This window comes from Vanacampus margaritifer, chromosome 1, assembly GCF_051991255.1.
Source record: "Vanacampus margaritifer isolate UIUO_Vmar chromosome 1, RoL_Vmar_1.0, whole genome shotgun sequence".
Taxonomy (NCBI): domain Eukaryota; kingdom Metazoa; phylum Chordata; class Actinopteri; order Syngnathiformes; family Syngnathidae; genus Vanacampus; species Vanacampus margaritifer.
Genome location: NC_135432.1, coordinates 60,906,329 through 60,931,586, shown reverse-complemented (window position 1 = coordinate 60,931,586; position 25,258 = coordinate 60,906,329). Strand labels below are relative to the sequence as shown.

Below are 25,258 nucleotides of genomic sequence, written 5' to 3'. Positions count from 1 at the left end.
TAAAAGACGTTTGTTTCAAAACAGAGGTGAAACTAACCATTTTCTATTGTGGATTACTGAAAAATGGAATAAGGTAGAAACAAACTTTTTTTTTCTGATGAAAGATGAGAATCCAATCTTTTTTTGGTAGTATGTGTGTTTCCATAGTCCAAACACATACTTTTCTATGGACCTTGAAAGATCAGTCAAAAGGCTTAAAATCGGCTGGCACCCACGGCATCCCTTTTCTGAAAACGTCTGGCAGTCAAAGAGTTAATAGTCTAGTGCCTCATCTAGAACAACATACGTTAGAAGACCGAATATTTCTCTTTGGCGAACTATTGCATTGTCATTTCACGCACGCCTCTGAGAAGCGTGTCCGCCAGTGCATCAAACTGCTTATGCACGCGTAGTGCGCACTTGCTGCAAATATATCACAGCAGCAAAAGAAAAAGCATGGCAAAATAAACAATCGGGTCAAAATCAGATAAATAAAACAGAGCTAAAGCTAATAAAAGGTGTGTGTGAACATGGTAGTTGCTCGAAGAGATAGTGTGAGATTTAACTATGTAGTCACATGACCCAAGCTCGGACAAAGTGGCCTCAAAACAAAAGCACAAAAATAATCATCAGCTGAATGTCTTTTGCTAGTCGTGTGGATGATGAAGAGCATTCAAGAAAGTATTGTTATTGCTGCGTATCTTGCAGTAAATGCCTATTTTCTACCAATACATGTACCGATAAATATTTATGTATCGCCAATAGAAGCCACCGCACAAAGACACACAGGCGGTATAAAGTGCAATATATCACAATAAAAGCAAAAAGAACAAAAAAATAAGTGAAACCACAAATTATTCATAACCTGGGTACATTTTGAGATAAGGTAGATTTGTACTAGTTGATTTGTTTATTTCAGTTTCAAATGAAGTTCAATGTCCAAAACTATTGGTCCCCGTTCAGTGTTCTACATTTATACAACATAGCCTGAAAAGTGAAACACATTTTTTTCTGTGATGCTTGTCAATTTCCAAGTTGTTCTCAATTTTAATTTTAAGTGATTGCATTTGTGCAGACTGTAACAAAAACAAACTACTTCATTTATCAGACCAAAAGAAACGTGCCACCCTTTTTTGCCACAGTCCGTTCCCTGTTCTATGGATATCATCACACTTTTCCTCTTTGGTTTAAAGTCCATGTTTCGTTTGACTTTTGAAAGAAAATCTACTAAAAAATGATTGGAAACAAAAATAAATGTCAGCAAAAGCCTACTAGAAGTGCTGAAGTCTAATTGGGGTGAATCAGGGGCTCTTCAAATGTGGCAGGTGTGGGCTGACTCCTATTTAACACGAGCTTGACTGTGATTGGTTAATTCTGAACCCAGACACATTCAAGTTAGAAGACTTGCTTCCCTTCTCTCTGGTCTCTTTTTTTTTTCGAGCAGGGGTGTGTACACTTTTTATATCCGCTGTATGTGCCTGTGATTGATTGGCTACCATTCAGCTGGCATTGGCTCCAGCTCAACCGTGACCCTAGTGAGGCTAAGCGCTATAGAGAAGGCATGTAAAGATTGATAGATGTGTTTGTCTGGTTTACAGCCGCTGTTTTCCCGCTCTTTTGCAGTCATGGCTCAGCATGCCCGACTCTAATCCTCAACGACTGAAGACGAGCACGTCATTAATTAAGACTTGCGGGTGGGGAGCGCGGCTGTAATAGAGTTGCGAATCTCCGCCATGCTGAGTCCAAGCCGGTTGATGCGAGGCAGCACATGAATGAGGCAAAGGCCAAATAGGTCAAGGTGCAAAGCAGAATTCAGCAAATACTGCCCGGGGTTGTTTATTTACTCAACTTCAGATAGGTGGATGTGCCTATGATGTGGGAATATGACATTATTGGAATTGTATTAAATAGCAATCAGGTGGATCCACCAGTTAACTCTAAACTATGAACTATTAACTATGAATTGATTTTTTTTCCTAATGGAAAAGACAGTCTATTTGAAGGAGGCTTTTATTTTCAATCCAGTTTTTATTTTTTTAAAGGGGAAGTCTACGGAAGATTAGGGCTAGTGAAGAGGGGAAAAAAGGTTGGATTCTCACTTTATTCTCAGAACTCTGAGAATTCTGACTTTAGTCTCAAAACTCTGACTTTAAAGTGAGAATTCTAACTTTATTCTCAGAATTCTTACTTTAAAGTGAGAATTTTGACTTTGTGACGTAGAGCTACGAATTGTGGGGGGAAGTCAGAAAGTCAGAATTCTGAGATTAAAGCCAGAATTCTGATTTTAAAGTCATACTTTAAAGTCAAAATTCTCATTTTAAAGTCAAAATTCTTATTTTAAAGTCAGCTAACCTTTTTTTTTCTCTTCACTGGCTCTATCCTCTTCTGTATAAGTAAACCCCATCATTTTTTATTTTCATTTTTTTAACAACAATATGTTCTGTGCCCCACAAGTCTAGATATGGTATTCTTGTTCATATTGCATTAGTGGAATATGAGTTAAGCAGCACAATTCAAGAGTTTTTAATCAATACCAGAAGGCGGCCATTTTGCCACTTGCTTTCGAGTGAAAATTACATCACAGTTACTCAGGACTCAGGTAACCACCAATCACAGCTCAGCTTTAGAAAACAGGTTAGCTGTGATTGGTCGTTGGCTAAGCCTTGAGCAACTGTGATGTCATCTTCAGTCGACAGCAAGTGGCAAAATGGCCGCCCCCTGAGATGGATTAAAAAAACGTCTAGATTTTGCTTCATAACTCATATTCCACAAATGTAATATTAATCAGAATGTCTTGTTTCAATTAGTGAGATCACATATAACATATTTTTGTCAAGAAATGTTAAAGGTTGACTTCCACTTTAAACTAGAGGTAGATCCATGCTATTTTTCAGCCCAACAATGGACAATGTTGAGTGACTGATTCCATTGCGCCGCATGCCATCCCAACACCTCTTCCTCGGCGGTCCCACCCCCCGCCGGATGGACACGCGTGCAGATATCCACCATCGCTGTGATAAGGTGGAATGTGCAATGACAGGAGTTTGAAACCTACATAACAAACAATAAAATTTTAATTACCAGCCGGCGCAAACAATTTTCCCTGCTGTGACATTTGGACCGCAGAACCGTTCAATTATTCATCAACATTCTCGCCTTGCTGGAAGAGAGGCACAAAAAAAAATGTAGAAAGCAGGGGATGTTGGAGGGTACTGATGTATTATTGTGGCTATAAAACCTGTGTCTGGATAAATCTGAATAGCATAATCGAGTATTCACGCCTGTTTCATATTTAGAGTGAAAATAAAAAAAGCGCTGACCAATTACCGTTGAATCACCATCCAGAGTGACATTCCTAATTTGGATCAGAGCCAAATTACAACTTGGTAGACCCCACCTTTTACTTTTCATGTGACTGAATCGTGCCTTTAACATTCATGCATTATTCACAAAAATGTTAAAAATAAATCAGTCTTGGATGTGTGCAAAAATATTTATTTTAATTATTTCTTCCCATTCTTTATCTTCCCAAAAGTTTTGAGAAAATTGTTTTTGTAGCTTGTGGATGTGAAATGGAAAAACAACCTCCTAGGTTACTGTACTAAGTTATGTACTTGTTCTCTTAAGGAAGAAGCCAAAAAGTTACTGAATGTACATAAACGTGTAATATACCATTTGGTCACATTGTGAAGCTACCATATATCAAAATGGACTGGAAAAAGTTATTCGTCGTTAATGATGCTGTCTGCATAACGCAAGATCTTCTTTTATAATGCACACATTAATTCATCTGAGAGACTGTTTACCTGTTTCGGTGCTGCTGTTTTGGTTAGCAACAAAGTTCAAACAGGCTGAAATCTTTAACATCCGCTAGTGAACAATAACAGATGCTGTGGGATAAATAGATTGGGATCATTACAGTTACTATTTTTTCAGTGGGGAGAAATGAGGTGACAATTTGAGGGAGGTTATTACTATTTGAAGAAATACGGTAAAGCGAAGTATGGGGATAGGGTTTGGGTTGTTTGCTAACTTTGACTGTGTTTTACTATTGTCAATCAAGATCATTTGTCTGGTGTGTGCCCCTCCCTTCACTTGTTCCTCGTAGAAAGCAAAACGTTAAGGAGTTCATCCATTGCAATGAAGTCAAAATGTCAACCTTGTTAGTAATCTGGAGCTCGTTTAAGCATATGGCTAAAGCGACGGTCAGGCTAACGTGTGTTAGCTAACTTGGCTCATTAGCCAAAATATAGATGTTTCACTACACTCCATATATTCAAATTAAACATGAATAAAAGTTTCACCACTTTACTTTTTAAGGTACTTTCATGTTTTACTTTTACTTTTACTTATAAGGGGAGTGGAGGTTGCAGTTTTTAAACCACTAGCAAGACTTGTACGCAGCCTGTTGAGAATGGGGGAGACGCCCCGGACGCCCTAGTGGTTACATTGTGGTTGTCTACCATCATGCGTTTCACGATTTTAAAGGCAAAAGACTACATAATCGTGGCTTTAAGGCTAAAGGAAGGTGTATGGCAGTGGGAAAGTGGAGTCGTGGAGAATTCCTGATACTGTAACATCAGGCAGAGACTACTTCATTGTGTATTCTCACCGGGTGACCTGCATTCATCATCAAAATTCACCAGAGCCTGACGCGACTCGGTGGCTGTGCAGATAAGAAGCTGGCAGCCACATTGAAGGTGTATTAACGTCAGCGGAGGAGAAAAATATATATGTTGCCATTTTGGACTTGAGACAGCTTCTTTTTTTTTCTTTTTTTTTTTTTTTTGCTCTCCTCCTTTGTAATTAATCTGCAACAGGGACACGGACTGCTGCCTTGTGGATGCCGAAACAAGGCAAGATTTTTTTTTTTTTTTAATAACCCGAAAAGTTAATAAGGAGTGGGTCATTTAAAATTCCATTATCAGCGCAAAGTATGGCTTTTCACCAGCAGCAGTCACCTTTGCTCGGGCTCCCCAAATGTAAACGAGCAAAGCCGCTGAGGGCTTTCAATCCATAGACTAATGTGTGTGCAAAGTGGGCGCATCCAGAGAACTAAATGTGTGAAAAGATGGCACATTAGCTACTATATGCCACATTAGAGATTGCCGGGATCACACTGACTGTCGCAATTCAGTGTTTCGTAGTGGCGGTGCTGTTGTTGTAACTGATTTTTATGCCCGGTTTGTCATTATGGTCAGTCTAGCGCCCAAAGATGGTACAAATATGACACAAAATTAGGGTTGAAAAGGCTTGGAAAATTTCTAGAAAGTTGCGGGTAAATTTCTATGGAAAGATAAGATGGGGAATTTTGGAAAGGTACTATAGTGAAGCATAAATATAAACATTTCGTTTTGACATAGGCAGACATAAATTCCCAAAATAATAAAATGTGCAAGTTTACTTATGAGTAAAGTGGAACTTCAGTTTACAAATTGAATCTGTTCCGTGACTAGGTTTTCGCAAACATATAGGAAATGGAACTAAGTAAAAACATCTGGTGGATCAAAGTATAGTTAGTAAAAATATCAATGATTTACCCAAATGATGCTAGCTTAAATAGCATTTAGCTGAAAGCATAGTGGCTACTGTCTAGCATGAAAAAGACCAGAAATGCTTGCCAATGAACAGCACATAGTTTTAGTTTAGTCACTTCCTTAAGTTCTATTTAATATATGGAGTTACATTATTTTTATTATTATTATTATTTTACACGTGTCACAGTTTAGAATGATAACAGTCTAAAATAACTACATGTCAATGAGGTATCCTCCAAGGGTAAGTACTGTATTTTGGTTTTATCGTACAGAAGTAAGCTCCTCTTGACAGTGTATGACAAAAAAACCAGTTTTGTCTGGTAGGCTCAAACTCAAAGGGTAATGAGTTTCATTTTATTTTAATCTTACAGTAGTACCTGGACTTATGCGCGACCCTACTTCCGAGTTTTCAAGATATGAGCTGATATGAATCTTAAATCTATTCATTGCATACCTAACACACAATGCAAAATGCCATAGACAGGCTAATTAAACTAAAATCAGTTTTGAAGTACTTATAACCCTTTCAGCAAAAGATATTTGAACCCAAACAATGCAGCAACATATAGACAGACACATATAAATAAGCACAGGCATATATTCTTTATCCTCTGCAAAAAAATACTAATATTACTGCAGCATACCGAGTCATTTGTAAAAACGATTAAGTATTACAATTGTTTGTATTATAATGCCTCCCACGTAGCCAAGGAAGACCGGGAGGTGAAGAATTAAATCATGATGCATTTAAGTTCTTTACATTCTAATTAATTATGTTGTTACTATATATAAAAAAAAAAAAAAAAGTACAATAGTGGGCAATTTTTTCTTATTAAAAACGTTTCGTGTGTGTGAGTGGAATGGAATAGTCATCACCTGTATAATTAAATACAATTAATTAAATTAATAAAGGTTTTGCGACGACTTCAGTTTGACCCTGGAAAAAATACATTGATTTTTTTTTTTAAAATACTTTCAAAGTGAAAACAACTTGAAAGTCAGCCAGCATCACGAAACAGGTTGTGTTTCGCCGCACCTCTGTCATGCCAACACGGCACTTCACCTGCACATCACAAGCCAACTAGCCGCGACATGAACACTGTCCCGGGCTCATGGTGCTACTTTACAGGCTGCCACTATGAAATTGACACTCCACTTGGCCGCGGTTCCCCACAAAAGAAACATTTTGTGTGTGCTCAAATAAAAATCTGGATCCAGACAACCTCTTTGTCCACCCACCACCTGCTCCCTTGCCCACAAAGCTGTATCGTCTATTTCGGAGGTCCTCCACCTTGAGACGTGACCTTTCCCAGTGTCGGACAACTCGAGTGTGTACACGTGGGAATGCAGACCGGGCGCGCGAGGCAACAACACAGCTAAAAGTAGTAGGTGGTGGCATTGGCAGCAGATTATCAAGCATGCTTTTAGAGGCGGCTTGTTCCGGCTGACCCTCAAGGTCCACGTAAGAATAGGAAAAGGTGCGACCGCTATGTCGAGGACCTCACATGACCGCTGGTGTGGTAACGCTAGAAGGTGTTGCAGTGTCAATGGATGAGACGGAAATTTATTCCAGCTAGAGTCAACCACTGCTGTTTGCGGGGGATAGAGACCGAGTCGGCTCGCGGTTAGCAAAAATCGCCATTGAAATGTATTGGAAGAAAAAAATACATTTGTTTGTTTTTATCCATAAACAGTCAATGGGCTTTGGGTAGGGCTGTGCTATTAATTGAAATTCAATTACAATTTCAATTATTACACCCCACAATTACAAAATTGTTATAATCGTAAAAAAAAAAAAAAGATTAACTCATTCAGCCCCAGCCATTTTCACTGAAGCAACCCCCTTCGCTCCCGGTTGTTTTACTGGATTTTGACTGATTTTGCAAGGCCCACAGAACATTGTGTTCTATTGCTATAAAAACATGGAACCTACCCCAAAAAGATTAGAGTATCTTCTTTCATAAGGAAAAAAAACATTTGTATCTGTTTCTGCTTTGCGGCAATTAACATTAGAATATAGCTAAGTTTCATCATTATTCACAAACCTTTTGAAAACACTGGGAGAAAGATCTCTTATACTCTGCTGGCTGTTTTTTTTTGTTGTAATAGTTACCATTGCTTTAAGCGACCTCTTCATGTCAGAAGCAGTATCAAAGCCTTCTGTATGCTCTAGCATAAAAAAACAACAACAACGGATAAATACGTTTTTGGGAGTGCGGGACAAATTATTAAAAAACTGAATGAGTTAATTGAAATTGTTGATTGAAATGTTACAACAGTTCACGAGTATGTCAACGGCCAGACGTTTGTCAACTAACGTCACATTTTAGTCTCTTTCATGTTCCTGACAGGTGTCTTCAAAGGGGAATTACTTTTCATTTTTGTTTTGTTTTTTAACATGCCGCGATAACACCGTGAAGGATACTAGGCGTTTAGTGCAAATTGCTTGTTCGTTTATGTGTTTAATTATTTAGCACAATTTAAAAAATAGTGCAGGGAGGGAATGAGGCCGCAAAGTGAAGTGAAAATTGCTAATTATGAAACACAAAGACCACTAATTATGAAGACGCTAACTGCTAGAAGGAACGAAATTACAGTGACTTGTTTTCAAAACAGACACGTGAACAAAGACAAGATGTAGCACATCACATGACGCTAAACGGAGCGATAACAGTAGCGGCAAAGATTACTACGCTGTAAAAAAAAAATGTTTTATTTTGGATCTGCTTGAGATGAGAGGAGGCTGATTAAAGGGTAATGAAACATATCAAAACAGTGAATAATTAAATAGTGGAATGCTACATTAAAGATGCGGTAAAACTTTCAGTGGATCAGAAGACTGTCAGTCAGTCATGAAGAAATAATGATATTTATTACATTAAGGCAATTTGCTGCAAGATTCACTCAGATAGGAAGTAGTGATGTGTATTTTTGTACTTAAATACTGTATGAAATGGTTTTATATGGCCTAAGTAAGTGAATTATGGAAACAAGAGCATCAGCAAGCAGATGGGACTTGCTAAACTGTAGACTAGCGTTGGGTTGCCTCAAATGGTCATCAGGGCAGTCAAGTTTAGAACCTGTGGACAAATATGATCCAAAACATTGTAATATGATTTTTAACTCATTTCACAGGACTAAACTTAACTCATTTGCTCCCAAAAACGTAGAAATATGTTCTATTTTAAATATTACAATGCTCCCAAAGACGCATTTATACTTTTTTTTTTTTATGTTTTTTTTTTTTTTTAAATGCTAGAGCATACAGAAGGCTTTGATGCGGCCTACCTAATTACAAAAAAATGCCAGCAGATGGCAGCAGAGAATATGAGATCAACCAGGGCCATGTTGAAAAAAGCTAATTTACTCACAATTCTAAACAGATTTGTGCACAACGACGAAACCTAGCTATATTCTAATGCTAATTGCTGCAAAACGGAAACAGATAGAAATATACTTTTTTTTCCTAATGAGAGAAGAGACTAATCTTTCTTTTGGTAGGTTCCTTCAGTGAAAATGACTGTGAGTGAATGAGTTAATAGCTTGCAGATGCTCGAGCTTTTTAATAGCCACTCAGACTTCCGCTAACTTAGCTCCTCCTCAACATACAAATTCTCAGTTCAACATACTTCCTTGACACCAATAATTATATTCCCATTAAAAATTACTTTGGTGACTTTAGTGGCTAACACAGTATTGGAATTTCACAACAAAACACCCACATTTGCTGCTAAACTCCACCCACACCCATTGATGAAAACTCACAACGTTCACAATCTAGCATCGACCATCTGTCTAGTTTAACCCTTTAAATTTTGGTTAACATCCGGTGAATTCCAGAGTAGTAGTTTGCTCACGAACCACTGCTGGAAATGTACCAGAAAATAACATTAAAATCAAAATGGCTGACTACCAATGCATTTCACAGCATATGTTCTTCTCTCGATCAGGTGAATTCAGGTGAGTTGTTGTTTTTGTTTGTTGAGATATACGGACGACCTCTGTGCTCAAGCCGTATAATAAAACCTCAGAAGAATTATTGCAAAAAGTACACTGAGAATAAATAACCATTTGTTTTAGTTGCCCTCCCCGACTCACTCTTAATGGGGATGATAAGCTGCGGGATGACAGGCTGAATCTGGGGTCCGCCGTGCTCCAGCAGGTCATGGATGCCCTGGCGGGCGAAGAACTCGTACGGGTGAGCAGTCTCGCATAAACCGTCGAAGAGCAGCGGTAGGAAGTGGTGGTAGTCCAGCTTCTCGATCTCCACCTGAGCGGGGACATTTTGCAATTTTAATACAGTGAAACCGCGTTCATCACAGGCGATACATTTCATATGCACCCGTAGTAAAAGACTGTATAAAAAATAATAATTTCCAACACACTTGTAAACATTTACACTTATATGTATGGTGAACTTATTTGAGACACAAAAAATTATGAGCATAATGTATAAAATACTGTAACATATTGTAGTTGTTTGCTAAATATGAGTCTTCAAGGGGCGGGGCTTGATAGATGGTGTATGATGTCGGCTGACTCAAGTCTGTGTGAGTGTCTGGGCTGTGTTCGACAGCAGTATAAGGCAAATATTTTACAATCTAAAGAGTTTGCCCGGCATCCACGGCAATCACAGCCTGTCACATTTGCCCATCCCATGCACCCACCTTGTCTCAGAATCAGCCTGTATTGTCTACGGTGGCCTGAAACTGGGCTCTCTTGGTCACCGCCAACATAAATTGTAAATGTAGCTTTACTCACAACGTTGCCTGTTTGGTTAATAAAAAAGCGAGTGATAGTTTGAAAGTGAAAAAAAAAAAATACATTCATTTCACATTATTTCTAATGGAGAAAAATTCTAAATATGAAGAAATGTATAAAATCCACTGTTAGTTGCAGGCCAAGCATCATCGATGATGCTCACAAACAAACATATGCGCGACATATGCACACACTCTGGCAGGGGCCAGCTGTTGGGGATCACCGCACGGAGACATGTGGCCTTGTGTGAGCTGACACGCTAACACCTGTTTACACCATTTTGCAAGACAGACAGAAAGGCGCATAGAATGGAACCAAATAAGCTTTAATTAGTGCCGTGAAGGGGAAATTCCAGCTTGGCAGAAGCAATGTGGACATTATCAGTTACATGATTTCTATTGGAAAATCAATTTGGTTTTAAAAGATGTGAATGCACCACATCAAAACGTAATCAAATTGTTTAAGTTACATATGAAAATGTATATTGAATAGTCGTGAGTTTTTTTTTAACGCATTTAGAGTACTGACAAGTGAATTATTGACAACAAGAATGTCACTGCATCATACCTTCTTCAACCGAAGTGACTCAAACCGATTTGAATATATATATATATATATATATATATATATATATATATATATATATATATATATATATATATATATATATTGTATATATATATACATATTGTATATATATATATATATATATATATATATATATATATATATATATATATATATATATATATATATTGTATATATATATATATATATATATATATTGTATATATATATACACATATTGTATATATATAGTATATATATATATATATTGTATATATATATATATATATATATATATATATATATATATATATATATATATATATATATATATATAGGGTTTAAGCAGTTGAGAATGAAAAAAATAAATAAACGGGTTGTTGATAAAGACAGTAGCAGCTGCACGAGTCCTTGAATGCAGCATGAGGAAATAACCCGAAATATTAAATGTGTCAGTTGGCCGTACGGTGGCTCGAGTTACCGAGTGTGTATTTTTAATGTGGCTTCAGCTGTGGCACAGCGTCCCAGCGGTACGATTGTTGGGCGTGAGGGTTAGAGGTGGAAGGGAGGATGCTGTTTTTCATGTGATGAAAGGCAATCCCTCTACTGCGAAAGCAAATCGCCCCCCCTTGAAGACCCAGAGGACAGCTGAAGCAGCCACAGGGAGACACACACACGCACACACACACACACACAGCCTGCAGGGTCACACTGCTCCATGCTCAAATGTCACCGAGGCAATGACGCTTTCAAGTCACAGGGACTTCAAAAGCAGGGCAACACATCCCCCCTCCTCCTTGTGCACCGTGAGGGTAAACACAAGAGATGACGGAAGGAGGCAGGACGGAGAGATGGTAAGATGGCGACAATGGCTGATTGCTTGGAGGCAATTTGCTGGCCAACCTTGACCTTTAGCTGCGGTTGGTCAAGATTTTCATTGTGAGTCAGGAAGAGAACAAAAGCAAACATGAGTCCACGTAGAAGTAGTAGAAGACCACGGGGCAAAGGCTACCATATTCCGTGCTCGGCAATGTAACCTCCATAGCACGCGGGAAAGAATCACATTTAGGACCACAGATATTTTTTTGTTGGAATTTGTGGTACCTTTTAACAAAAAATCTGAATAAACAATACACAAGGTAGGAAGACAAGAGACTTAGATTATTTTTACTCACGAGGAGAACTGACAGAGATGTGCTCAGTTACAATCTCCGACCAGGTCTGAGTAACACGCTCCCGAGCCGTCTGTTTAAAAAAAAAAATTACAGGGCGTTCCAACACCAAAATGTTTCAGTTCTTATCTTGTGATAAGGGCACAGTTCATTTCATCAGTCATCTTTTTCAATACTAATAGTAAGTAAGGGATAACTTATGTACATTTATTCTAACAAGTCCACATCGGTCTTGTCCTACCAATGACTATACAGTGGATGCCTGCTATTTGTGAGGGATTGGGACCGGGAAAGAATTGCAAAAAAATTGCTTATAATTGCCGGGCCACTAAAATGCAATGTAAAAAAGAAAAAATATATAAATTATTTAAAAAAAAATACTCAAGAAACTGAGAAAGCACATTGTGAACCACTCAATAATAAAAAAATATATACCAAATCTTTTATTTTATTTTTTCATCATCTGGGGTCCACCGTTCTACATTAAAAAAAAATTAATAAGTAAAAATGTTTAGGTGAACAGATTCATAGTATTTCAATTCATTTCAATGGGGAATGTCGATTTGATGTAGTAAATGTACTTAGGAGCTTGGTGACGGAACAAATTGAACTTATAAGTCAAGGTACCACTCTACATTTAACTCATTCACTCGCAGCCATTTTCACTGAAGCAACCCCCTTCGCTCCCGGCTGTTTTACTGGATTTTGCAAGGCCACAGACAAAACATGGAACCTACCAAACGAAAGTTTAGAGTCTCTTCTTTCATCAGGGAAACAAAGTATAATTCTATCTGTTTCCATTTTGCAGCAATTAGCATTAGAATATAGCTAAGTTTCATCATTATTCACATATCTGTTTAAAACACTGGGGAAAAGAGCTTTTTTTTTAACATGGCCCTGGTGGATATTACTCATATGGATCATACTCTGCTGCCACCTGCTGGCCATTTTTGTAATAACTTCCATTGCTTCAAGCATTCTCTTCAGTTCAGAGGCTGCATCAAAGCCTTCTGTATTGCTCTAGCATAAAAAAAAAAAACATGAAAAAAAAGCATGGTAATATTTAAAATAGAACGCATTTATACGTTTTGGGGAGCAAAAAATGGTTTGAATGCCAACTACACAAGCTTGAAGGTGAGTTCGACTTGTCTTGTTACTCATCAGGATGTTGTAGCGAACCTTTGCGGTATAGCACCAAGCTGTTCATTTAACACTCAGGGTGCATTAGCGAGCCTCACACTTTTAAGCCTCGACTAGCATGTTGCGAAGATGCCACGCTGTGGGAATAATTGCCCGGGCGCCTTCTGAAGACGCCAATGCTCTTCATCAAAATCACATAAACAATCCACTTAGGGAGCATGTGCACATGGAGCTGGCACGCGGACGCTCGGCAAACACCTTCACACACTCTTAATCAGCGGCACTTGACGGCCTCGCCTTGTATCCGCTATCGATCGCCCGCCCCGGGTTTGTTTGTCTTCACATGCCTGTGTGGATCCCCCATCGGAGTCCAGGGGCATCAATGGTAGCGCTGCAAAAGCAGGTAGCGGCAATTAGCCCTTGGACACACAAACACCTGCAAGTCTGCAGTGGTCAGCAGGGAACAGAAACCGCTGCTTCGGAAATGAAGGCTGTTGGCAGGCACCCGGGAGCAGCGCGATGCCACTTTAAATACACAACGGCTGGACGGGATTGTGTACAGAGGCGTGTGTGTGAACGCGTGCGTGGGCGGCGTGAAATGCATCGCCTCGTCGCATACTCGTGTCTGCATGTATGTGTGTGTGTGCGACCATGCGATAAGCTGCCGGGTTGCTTTGCCAGGGTGGGCGTGAGTCACGTCTGTTAGCAAAGCAGGCTATGGGGCAGTTTTGAAAATGTAAAGAAAAACATTGAAACTTACATATGTGTGTTTGTGTGAGTAACTGCTACAAAGAGAGACAACTAATGTAAACTTGTGGCACTGTCAATTCGAAATGTCCTGTTTTTCCATAATAAAGACTCTTTTTTTTTTTTATCGGATTCATGAATTAATTGAAAAAATAATTGGCAGATTAATTGATTAAACAATCGTTAGCGAGCAGCTCTAAAATTGCACAATGTGTAGGTTAGAGCTGTAAAAATTAACCGATTATTCAACAAGTAATCGTTAAGCAATGATAGTTATTACAAAAGGTGGCAGCAGAGTATAAGAGACCAACCAGGCCCATGCTGCTAAAAAGATCCTTTCCCTACTGTTCTAAACAGATTTGTGAATAATGATGAAACTTAGCTATATTCTAATGCTAATTGCTGCATAATGGAAACAGATAGAAATATACTTTTTTTTCTTGATGAAAGGAGAGACTCGGAGAACCGGTAACAGAGTACAAATTAACCACCCCCCCCCCTTTTTTTTTTTTAGCACTTTACAAACACGTAGTACGAAATAAACATTGGTTAATAAACAATTATTAGTTATCCGGGGAGGTGGGGGGGTGCTTTTGTAATACACTTTAATGCAAAATTCAAATTAATCAGATTAGTCGATTAAACGATAGAATAATCGATAGATTAATCGATTCTAAAAATACTCAATAGTGACAGCACTAGTGTAGGCAATTCTGTGATTGTTATCCGAATCGGTATTGACCACTTTTCCTCATGGATAATCTAAATCAGAAGAAAACCCTGATCGGAACACCCCTAATGTAAACGTATAATACAAACCTCAAATGTGGAATTAACTCCCTGCTTCTAAATGTAAAAAAAAAAAAAAGTTGCTTAAAACATTACTTATGACAGTGACTGTTTGACCCGGGAATTGTTTCATTCCCTTTCCAATATTTCCTACGACTAAAAAACATGAAATCCCAACCCTACCACTGCACTCATACGCTGAAGTGTGCCATGAAAAGACACTTAAAAAGAGAAACAAAGAACCTAACAGAGGCGAGGCACTAAAAATAACACGTCACACACCACACGGATTCCCATCAGTCATCAGTGTTGTGTTCTTGAGACAACACCGACAAGAAGCGCTGACACTTTTTGGAGCAACTCTCTCTAAGCAAGTTCTCCTTCCGAGTGGGGTCCTGTGAGAACTTGATACTACTATCAGTATTTCTGTACGTGTTTGGCGGTCGTCGTTTGACGCCCAGCTGGATTCCGGATTTCAAGTCATTGCTAGAAGAGAGCAGGGTAACTAGTTTTGATTTGATGACATATTACAGAAAACATACGTTTAATTATTGCAAAATTAATTTTCATCCAATTAATGGGTGGACGCTGTCAAGTAAACTTTTTTTTTATTTTTTTTTTTAAAAGGGGTAATTTTCCAGCAAGTGGGGTGCCATAAAAATACTGTAAAAATAACAAAAAATTACTTTCTCATAATTTTTTTTTTAAAAATCGGCCCTGTCCTGGTCGGGGTCGACGGCTTCCTTCTTTGGTGGACACAATCTACTTCTTCCTCTAATCGCTGAATTGGTGGAGGCTGATGTCTGTCTATCCTTCCTTCCTTCCTTCAGTCTTTCCTTTGGTCTCTTTAGGTCTCCCTAATTTGATGCAATTTAGATTTTTCTGGGGTTGTTGAAAGATTCTGGTTTGTAAACCTGTGGGTAGTAGGTGGTGTCTGGTCGGTGATGGATTTCACTTTTCTTTCTTTACTTTGATCCTTCCTCGGGTCTATACTGAACAATACTGGGCTCTCTCTTTCTCTCTCAAAAAAATACAGTTTGTTTTTTTACAGTGTATATACTGTGTAACTAAGGAACGCCCTGTAAAAAAATAAAAAGAGAGGGCTTGGGAGAGTGTGCCTCAGTGCGTTAGGAAATTGTGACTATGTACATCTCTGAATCTAAGTCTCTTGTCTTCTTTCTTTGTCTGTTGTTTATTAAATGTTCTAGGTTAACTGAACCTGGCAAGAATTATTATATATATATTTTTTTTTACTGTTCTTGACTATTAGAGTGTATCTGCCAGGGAAAGTGAGATGTGTCAACTATGTCGAGATGTTGTAGGGAGTGTGAGCCTTTAATGCTTAATTGAATTGTGTAGACTGTTGGTGCAAATTGCCCAACCGATGCAACTGAATTTTTTGTGCTCTATGCTCCTGTCCCGCAAGCCATAAACGAAAAAAAAAAATAAGCTCTTTCAATGTCAACTGAGTATTGAGCAAGCACTTTTAAGGGGGTACGACTTTGCTGTAGGCTTGATCGCACACGAGTGCTGCATTTACACAAACTGTCATAAAAAAAAAAGTGCAATTAACTGGCTAGTTTCACAGCTTGTGTGTCCTGGGAAAAAAAACGGGAAATGTAGTTTGTCCCATTACATAAACAAGAAGACAAGTACACACATTTCAGACTGTGTCTGCGAGGCACTGCTCGCTGAGTTTTCATCGTGCAGCACATAATCTGTGCAAACCCCGATGACACGGGACGATTGGAGTCTCGAGCGGGGTCCTGATGGTGACAGTGATTGAAGGGAGCATAAACAAGAGGTGCTTTGGGGAGGGTGAAAACAATGACATGTAATGCTAGGAGGGGAAGAAGAAGCTGAAGTGGATGGATGGATAGGAAGGAAAAGATAAACGTCTCAAATCCTGCTCTAGTTTTAAAGGTAGAGTTAGGACTCCTACAGACGGTACGGTATTGTGTGGTGCTGTGCGATACTGTCGGGAACCGTCTACTGCTGAAATGGAAGTAGGCCAAAGTATGTATGTAATTTACACATGCCAATTGAAAGGGCTAAAAAAAAATGTGCAAAGTTCTTGTATAAGCTCTAAAACAATGCTAAGTTGTTGCTAGTTCATTAACCAAAACACAGACGTTATACTGAAGTCACTAGTCACCGTGGCCCTCGCAATCTTAGCCAGCTAAGCTAACAAGGCTAGCTTTGTGCAACCTTGGTTTTGCGACACTTAAATAACCCTAACCCACGATATGGCCTAAAATACGTATCAAAGTTTTATTTCAATATATAATTGATATAAATGTAAGCGTAGAAATTATAATCAAAGAAGAAGCCACGGGATAGTAAGGACAAAAAAAATAGCGGGAGTTCTAGATATAGGCCTTGAGGGACACCACTGTTACTACTAAGGATGAGCATGATAATCAGCTACATCCTCACAGACCTCCGCCTAGGTGGCCAAAACAAAAAGTCATCAGGGAGGTACCGGTGTGATTAAAAGAGCCACACCCCCTGATCTCAGGTTCCACTGATTACAGCTCAACAACCGATCCCCGACAACACACAGGCATAGGCGTAATCAAATCAAAGAGAGTGAGGCGTAATCAGCATTTTCTCCTCCAATCAAGCCCCCAAATCACTGCCACTAATCCGCAGCTCGCCATGGACAGGTCTGATTGATACAAGGGCTTTTGTTATTTAGCTTTGGGGGTCTAAGGGGAGCATGACAACAAGCAGAGACGCGGTCGGCTTATCAGCCTTTTCTACATTTGTTAACGGCGCTTCCCCCAGTCGAGCCAGACGACTTGCACCTCGCAGGCTACGAGCGTGGCCCGACTCTCATTTATCATACGGAAGAATTAAATGTGGACACTCCAAAGTACTTCCGCAGACAAGGGTCCCTGTGGACACATGAAATTTTACCCCGTTAGCGATGGAAAAGGACGCTCCATCATTGGTTGATTGTGATGAGCGGCAGAAGCTGTCGCAAGTATTTGTTTTCCTGCATTGTTGCGGAATTTAATGACAAACACCTACTGTGGCTAGCAGGGGGTTAATTCCACGACAGATAATATATGTACAGGTACCTGTTTGTTTGATTACAGTAGGCACAAAGCAATTAGCGATAAGCTATGGCGAAGATTAAAAATGGTTTGTAGTGATGTTTAAAATGTTAAATGTTTTGCCGTATTTAATGCCTCTGACTATTGATGAAAGAAGAAGACTTAGCCAGAGAGGATGTGACTCAAACAGTAAAGACCAGGAAGGTGTTTACATAATAGAACTTTGAGATTTATTTTGAATGAAATAAAATGTGAGAGCCCGGGTTACCGCGATATTGTTTTCACTTACAAAAAGAGCTGGGGCAGAATTGCGCGCATATTTCTAAGATTGCAAATGTCAAATGTTTTGAGACGTCTGCAGTCTTAGGCACAATAGGCACATAAATGGGGCTGTTTTTGTCCCAATTTTCCCCCTTTCTGACCAAAGACGTCAAGCGACCAACTACCTTATGTCTTATAAAATTGTTCTAAGATTATCCTTCTGTTATTGAACCGTAGATAGAAAACGGTCAGTTCAATACAGTATGAGCAATACACTTGGCCTTGGTTGCTCACTAAAATATGGTTGAATTAACAATAAAAATGACTCCCCAAAAAAGGGGAAAAAAAGAATAACTTAAGTCTTCAAGTGAAGTGACTAAGCTCCTCTTTATAACAATTAACTCATTCAGTCCCAGCCATTTTCACTGAAGCAATCCCCTTCGCTCCTGGCTGTTTTACTGGCCCACAGAATATTGTGTTCTATTGCTATAAAAACATGGTACCTACACCAAAAGAAATATTAGAGTCTCTTCTTTCATCAGGAAAGAAGTATATTTCTTATCTTTTTCCGTTTTGTAGCAATTATTGAAGCATTAGCATATAGCTAAATTTCATCATTATTCACAAACCTGTTGAAAACATTGGGGAAAAGAGCTTGTTGCAACATGGCCCTGGTTGATCTTTTATACTCTGCTGCCACCTGCTGGCCGTGTTTTTTTCTTTTTTTTAATAACCACCATTGCTTTAAGCGCCCTCCTCAAGTCAGAGACAAAAAAAACAACAACGTATAAATACGTTTTTGGGACAATGACAATATTTAAAATAGAACATTTTTGTACGTTTTTGGGAGCAAATGAGTTAGGAATGGTATATTTACGTCAAATATTTAATAAAGGTTTTACGGTGCCCACAGTTTGACCATGAAACAGATGAATTCAACTTCCATTATTTCTTAGACGTAAACATGTGTGTGCTGATTAGATGGAAAAATTGCAAATACAATAATGCTCTTTCAGCAAACAGGGGTTGCGTCGACTGCCGGCGTGCCTTTGATGAATCTCACTGGCTCGGCTCAAACCGTACAGAAGAATCATCATAAAACGTTCAAACAAATGTGCTCATTTTCAACGTCGCGGGTGATGAATGAGCCCCGATGATTTTTGTGCATGCGGCCCAAACAATAGCGACCAAGACAAATGCACGCTCTGTTTACGATAACGTGGCAGATTTTCTCAGGCTGAGTGTACATGGGACGGAAATTACAAGAACGGAAGGGGTTGAGGGATGGTGAGGTGTAAGTCCAGAAGAAATTGATCATGCCCCCCCCCCCCCTCCCCCATGATACATCATTGTAAACATGTCATTTTCATAATACAGTGACACGCATACGAAGCATTCAATCAATCGGAGAGGGAGCTTTTAGGCACACTACAATGAACCGGTGTGCAAAGGGAAAACGCTACTTTCGAGGGCAGCAGCTTCTGTGTCCAGCCAGTAATGGGATGTTCTTGTTCCTGAGAGTGGATGAGTCTCATCCTGTGTTCTGGACTCCAGATCAAAGAGGGCCCGTCCTCCACAGAGCTAGCCACAATTCACGGATGTAAGGGACAGTGAGGGGAAAATACGGTCCTTAAGATGGGCTTGGCTGAGGGTAAAACGTAGTAGCATGGAGGATCGATTATGGTGCACGCTTCTATTTTACAGGGATGTGATTTGACCAAAGTGAAATTATCTGAAAATTTAGCCGGGGGTCTGGGGGCCCCCCGGAGCTCATGGGTTTTCCGTGTTTTTAAGTACTTTCAATGCACTCACATGACAAAGAAATAGACAAAACAACAGCATAAATTTTCAATGTATATTGAACTATCCCATATAAAATGGCAGTTTTAGTCAACTCAAAATCAGTCACATTCAAAAACATTGGACTGCCTTTGCTTTTAAAAACTATCACTGAGAATATCATCATATCTAACTAATGTGATTACTAAGTTATCACATAAATAATGTTGAAGAGTTCAAATTTCATGAACAAATAATTGTATCATGACCAAATGAAAAGTAACTCATATTAGAGCATACCACAAATGTCTTTGTTATAGCAGAAGATGTTATCTGTCGGAGTCATGTGCATACACAATGAACTACTAAAAAATAAATAAATAAAAAAAAAAATCAGAATTTTTTTTTTTTGGGGGGGAGATAAAAAAAAGCGGAATTCCGCGAATTAGCGGAAAAATCACATCCCTGATTTTAGTGGCTATTTAGGTGGCTGGGGTGTAAAGGGAAACCCAACTTTAGATGACCACAATTATTCCGCAAGAGACCATACGATTTTGGAAGATACTGTGGAACCTTCAACCTACAAAATTAAAAAATATATATATCACGTTAAAAAGCCAACCACAATGTAAATATCTTTCTTATGTCTCATATTCAAGTTTTTCAGTTTACAGCAAAAAAATAAAGGCCTCACATTTCCAATTCCTTCCAAGAAGAGTAGAGCTTATTGGAAATGTGTCTTTCGAGTTATATCTGTGGTAAGAAGTGGTGGCGCTGATGATCCAGATAAAATAAATTAGTGGAGGGAGAAGTATAAGAATAATTTTGTGACAGAAAAAAATTAATAAATAAGTGCACATGAAATGGATACCCACATCATCCCCGTGACAAGAATAAAAATTGATGCTAGTGTCCTCATCTCAGCATTCATCATTCTCCTTAAGCCTTTGACAAGATAGATCTAAAAGCAACAACAAAAAAAAGTTTCACAGAGCTGACTTTTTTCGACAAGATGAAAGGTAGCTTCGGAAATGTCACAGGAACTAAAGCCTCATTCCAGACATACTTTTAAATTGGAAGAATCATAAGTAACCGCCATCGTTTGCGATCAACATTAATAATCCAGAGCAAAGCAAAGCAATGTCCTCCTAAAACTGCACAATCTGAAACAAGGCTTGCAGACTGAAAGAATGACAAAGTGTTACTTTTGGAGAAAAAATTTGCAGCATAAAGAAAAAAGGGAGGTATAGCGAGCAAGGTTGAACCAGGAATAGAAACTTATGAATTGTGCACAACAGTAGAAAAACGGATTTTTCAGATCTGAACAGGAACGTTTTCACCCTGTTTGTGAAGTGCATAGTCTCAGAGGTGTTGGCTCAATTTAAATATGCTGATTAGTTTTGAGGGGTTTTGTACATTGCACCACAAAATCCTCGTGAGCACTGATCGATCGAGTACAGAGGATGTGTCGGGCAAGAGCCAAACAAAGAGAATGATGTCAAATGAGACTAATAAGTAAGACTAAATTGAGTCACTTTTTTAAGCAAATTTACTGAAATTGCGCAAAATGGACATGTGACTTATGTCCCTTTCCATCTGTTCTTCTTTTGCGAATATTGAGAAGGGACTCCGTCGCTGTAGGCTTGGTATACCATACCATAGAGATGTGATCCACCAGTAATTTAAAAGAAGAAGAAAAACAGGAAGCGACTGCTCCGCGTAATGATGTCGTATGAGTTTGCTTTTTTAATTATTGATAAACCGTAGCGTTTCTTTGCAGTTTTCCATCTAAAATTGCATTAATATTTGCTTCTTTAATTAGTTCCAAAAATATTTTTGTTTCATCGTCCCCCCAAACATACCTTACTTTATCGCCCGCCATTGCTTTATGTCTACAAATGTACGTGTGACGTGATATCCGGTCAAAACTTGCGACGTGTATCGGGTTTTGTCAGCGTTTATTCGCAAAACCTTTTTCCACTGCCAAAATTCAGATTTTTTCACCCCGATATTTTTCAAAATCCACTCCCTCCAAGCGTAAAAAGTTGTTTTGTGAATTTTGGGCCCTTTTTTGAATTTCTAGCGTTCCTATTCAGTTTTATTATCGCATTTCTTGAAAATTTGAATAAAAATGGGTGGATGGAATCCCCACTAGTGACACTACAGTGAACTAAGTTCTTAATGTGCCCTTTGATTGATTGGTGACCAGTCCAGGGTGTAGTCCGGCTTTCAATTGAAGACAGCTGGGAGAGGCTCATGCGGTCTACAACCGTCAACAGAATAAACAGCATGACCGATCCTATCATGTGATGGGAAATCGGTGATGATCACGTAATTGTCAGCTGAAAGGTATCAACTGAGACTAATGTTTTAAATTGCCACAAAATGTTGCATCTGTCCGTAGTTCTTTAAGCAAAATGAGGTACGGACACAGCGGACAGTTGGATTAATTTAAAAGAAACTACAAACTAAACTAAGATTGTAAAGTTGCTCAGACCACAGGAGGGAACAGCATGCATCACCACAGTTGAAAAAGAAACAGGTTAGCAATTGATGACCACACTATTATAATAACACATCAATGTGAAAACAAATAACGATCTTAATGCGCCAAAACGACAATTTAACTTCACTTGTTTGCATCCTGTACATTGCTTGTTTTTATCTTATACAGAGACTGTCTACACATGAACTTCTGCATTCCATTTGCCTCTCTTGGGAGCAAATTCTACATGCTGTCATCTTTGCAGCCACGTCTGCTGTCAGTTCTCTGGCCACCAATTCCGGAATAATGTATTTGGCCGCGGGCCTTGCTTATGCTTCCCTTCCAACTCTCAGTAAAGAGCTTTACTTGCCTCGTTCCACTACCTGGCCCAGGTTCCCTGTGTGTCAGCTTGAGCTCATTTGATGAAACACAACTCCATACAGGAAAAGGCAATCTGTCAGCAACACAAAGTGTCATACGGAGACGTCTGTGCTATATTCTTTGGAACGACATCACAAGATTGTATGGTAATTCTGGTGCCCGTTTCATTTCATTTACGCGGTCAAATTTGGTAAACAAAAGGCAAAGCGGAACACTCCCTCTAGGTGTTCACTTTGTTTTGAAGTCGAGCAAAGTTGAACTCGACAAAGAAGATGAAATCCAACAATATCGACAACAGAAGGCGTCATTTAGATTAACTCTTTGACTGCCAAAAACGTTTAATAACGTTTAGTAAAATCCAAATGAGGGCTGCCAAAAACGTTAAAAGACGTTAACTATGGGTTTTTTTTGGGGAAACGGGTGGAGGAAAGCTTGGCCAGCTGATGATGAAAGATGAGAGTTCAATCTTTCATTTGGTAGTATGTGTGTTTCCATAGTCCAAACACAAAGTTTTCTGTGGACCTTGAAAGATCAGTCAAAATGCTTAAATCAGCTGGCACCCACAGCATCCCTTTTCTGAAAACGGTTGGCAGTCAAAGAGTTAATCAAGTGTGAATGGCGAAGACACACAAAACACTGAAGATGATTTTTGCAGAAATATGCTGACTTAAGTATGAATAAGTACATTAACGAGTCTCCATTGGTCACCAGAACTGTCCTTCAGAACGAGAACATTTTCAAGTTGAATTGCTAAGGACTTGCAAAACACTGAAGATGATAGGATTTTTTCTTACTTAATACATAATGCTGTATGTTTAATAAAGTGCATAGCTAAACCGCCAATGAAAAATCCGGCGCTGTCTTTTGGTCACCAGAACTGTCCTTCAAAACAATTTGAATGGCAAAGACACAAAACAAAGATGAAAGCTGATCAATGTTGCTCTGTTTTTATAAACCAACACAGTTTTGAGCAGGTTCCAGACAATAAAGCTATATTTTCACTGAACCAAGTCTATGGCTATACAGCACTATATGAACTTAGAATGCCAATATTCCTTCCACTTCATGTTATTGCATGCATGTTGGTGAAATAGCAAGGGTCCATAGATGCAGCTGGGGTATTATGTTTGTTTTTGTTTATATGCCAGAACAATCATATCCACACGTCCACTTGTAGTATGGAAAAAGTTGAGCGCCAGTGAGGGAAGAGCCAGAAAGCGGGCAGGCGAACAGATGTAATTACAAAAGGCAATACAAGCTGTGTGTCTCCCAGTCTCGCTGACCCACATGAAGGAAGTAAGTCAGAGCTTATCACGGCGCCACAGGATGGGCCCAAGCGCTGCCTTGCTCTTTTCAGACGCGACACTGGGAGGATGATTGCGCTGGAGCTGGTGCTTAGGCTCCGAGCGGAGTGGCCAGCAAATTTGGAAATTGCCGTCGGAGAGAGAAATCTCTGCTCGGGAGATTGGACATAGATGTGTGACACCAACGAGTACACAGCCAGGCCTCAGATTCGTTCGAACATACAACTTGAATTGCTCGACTACTCTGGAATGGAATTTTACCCGAACAAGCTGCTACAGTAAAAACGTGATCGGATGTCTTTGTCTTTTGGCTTGGTGAAGCAGCATTTGGCTCCTGGCCCAAGGTTGTTTTTGTATTCTCTTTTCCAACTATCTGTTAACAATTGCATTTTTGTGGTCACAAGGTGGCTCATGTTTTGTTTAAGTTTGACAGCAGCAAGTCAGAAACACTTTGAGTACAATGGAGCCAGAAAATTGCCGCGTTTTGGCCTTGAAAATAAATGTTACTATTGTAAGCAAGAGGTGCCCTGAGGTACCCGTTTTACAAGTTCATATAGATAGGAGCCATCATTTGGATGATTTTTTGCTTTGGCTTGTCAGCGCAAAAATGAGGTATGAGGTATCGTGGCAGTGGAAAATGTCACTGATGTGCTTGCGATTAGCGTTCACATTTCCCACGTTCACAATTAAAATGGCGACAAGGTGGGCCAGTAGTAAGCGCATACGTTCTGAGGTTGGGTTTTTGCAGGTGGATTCCACCTTTCCGGTTTGCCGTTTGCATATTTTGCCCTTGTTTTTGGAGTTTCCTTCCTTACTCTGGGTTCCTCCCACATTTCAAAACCATGCATGTTGGGTTTATTGAAGATGTCCATAGGTGTGAATGTGAATGGCCCTTATTAGGATAAGCAGTGTAGAAAATAGAAGGACGGATGGTTGGACGGTCGGATGGACAATTTAGTCTTCAACCAAACAACCATGTTTTTGGATTGTTGGATTAGACCGCTGGAGACATTCCAACCCAGAACCTCAGAAGTGTGAGGAAGCAATGCTAACCATTAGATAAATATACTGCCTGAGAAATTCTCACATTCCATTAAAATTATATTTAAAAAATAATTAAAACTTGATAAATCAATAGTTGATTGTGCCCATAGCTAAATGGCTATCGCTAATTGTATGCATACAATAAATGGTCTTTAGGCTGAACAAGTCAGAACCAACCATGAGTGTATTTTGCCTCCAAGATGCGGCGTCTACTACCCCTGCTGATTCAGGAGTACTCGGGATGAGGCGAGCA

The 25,258-nt window shown here is 39.2% G+C and overlaps 1 protein-coding gene across 1 annotated transcript in view; it reads right to left on the bottom strand.

The window, feature by feature from the left end:
* Positions 1 to 25,258, bottom strand: part of pacrg (PARK2 co-regulated) — a 164,893-nt gene that overhangs the window by 74,013 nt on the left and 65,622 nt on the right. Inside the window, exon 3 of the mRNA XM_077580322.1 lies at positions 9,615 to 9,786. Coding sequence (XP_077436448.1) covers positions 9,615 to 9,786 — 172 coding nt within the window. The remainder of the gene's footprint in view (positions 1 to 9,614; positions 9,787 to 25,258) is intronic.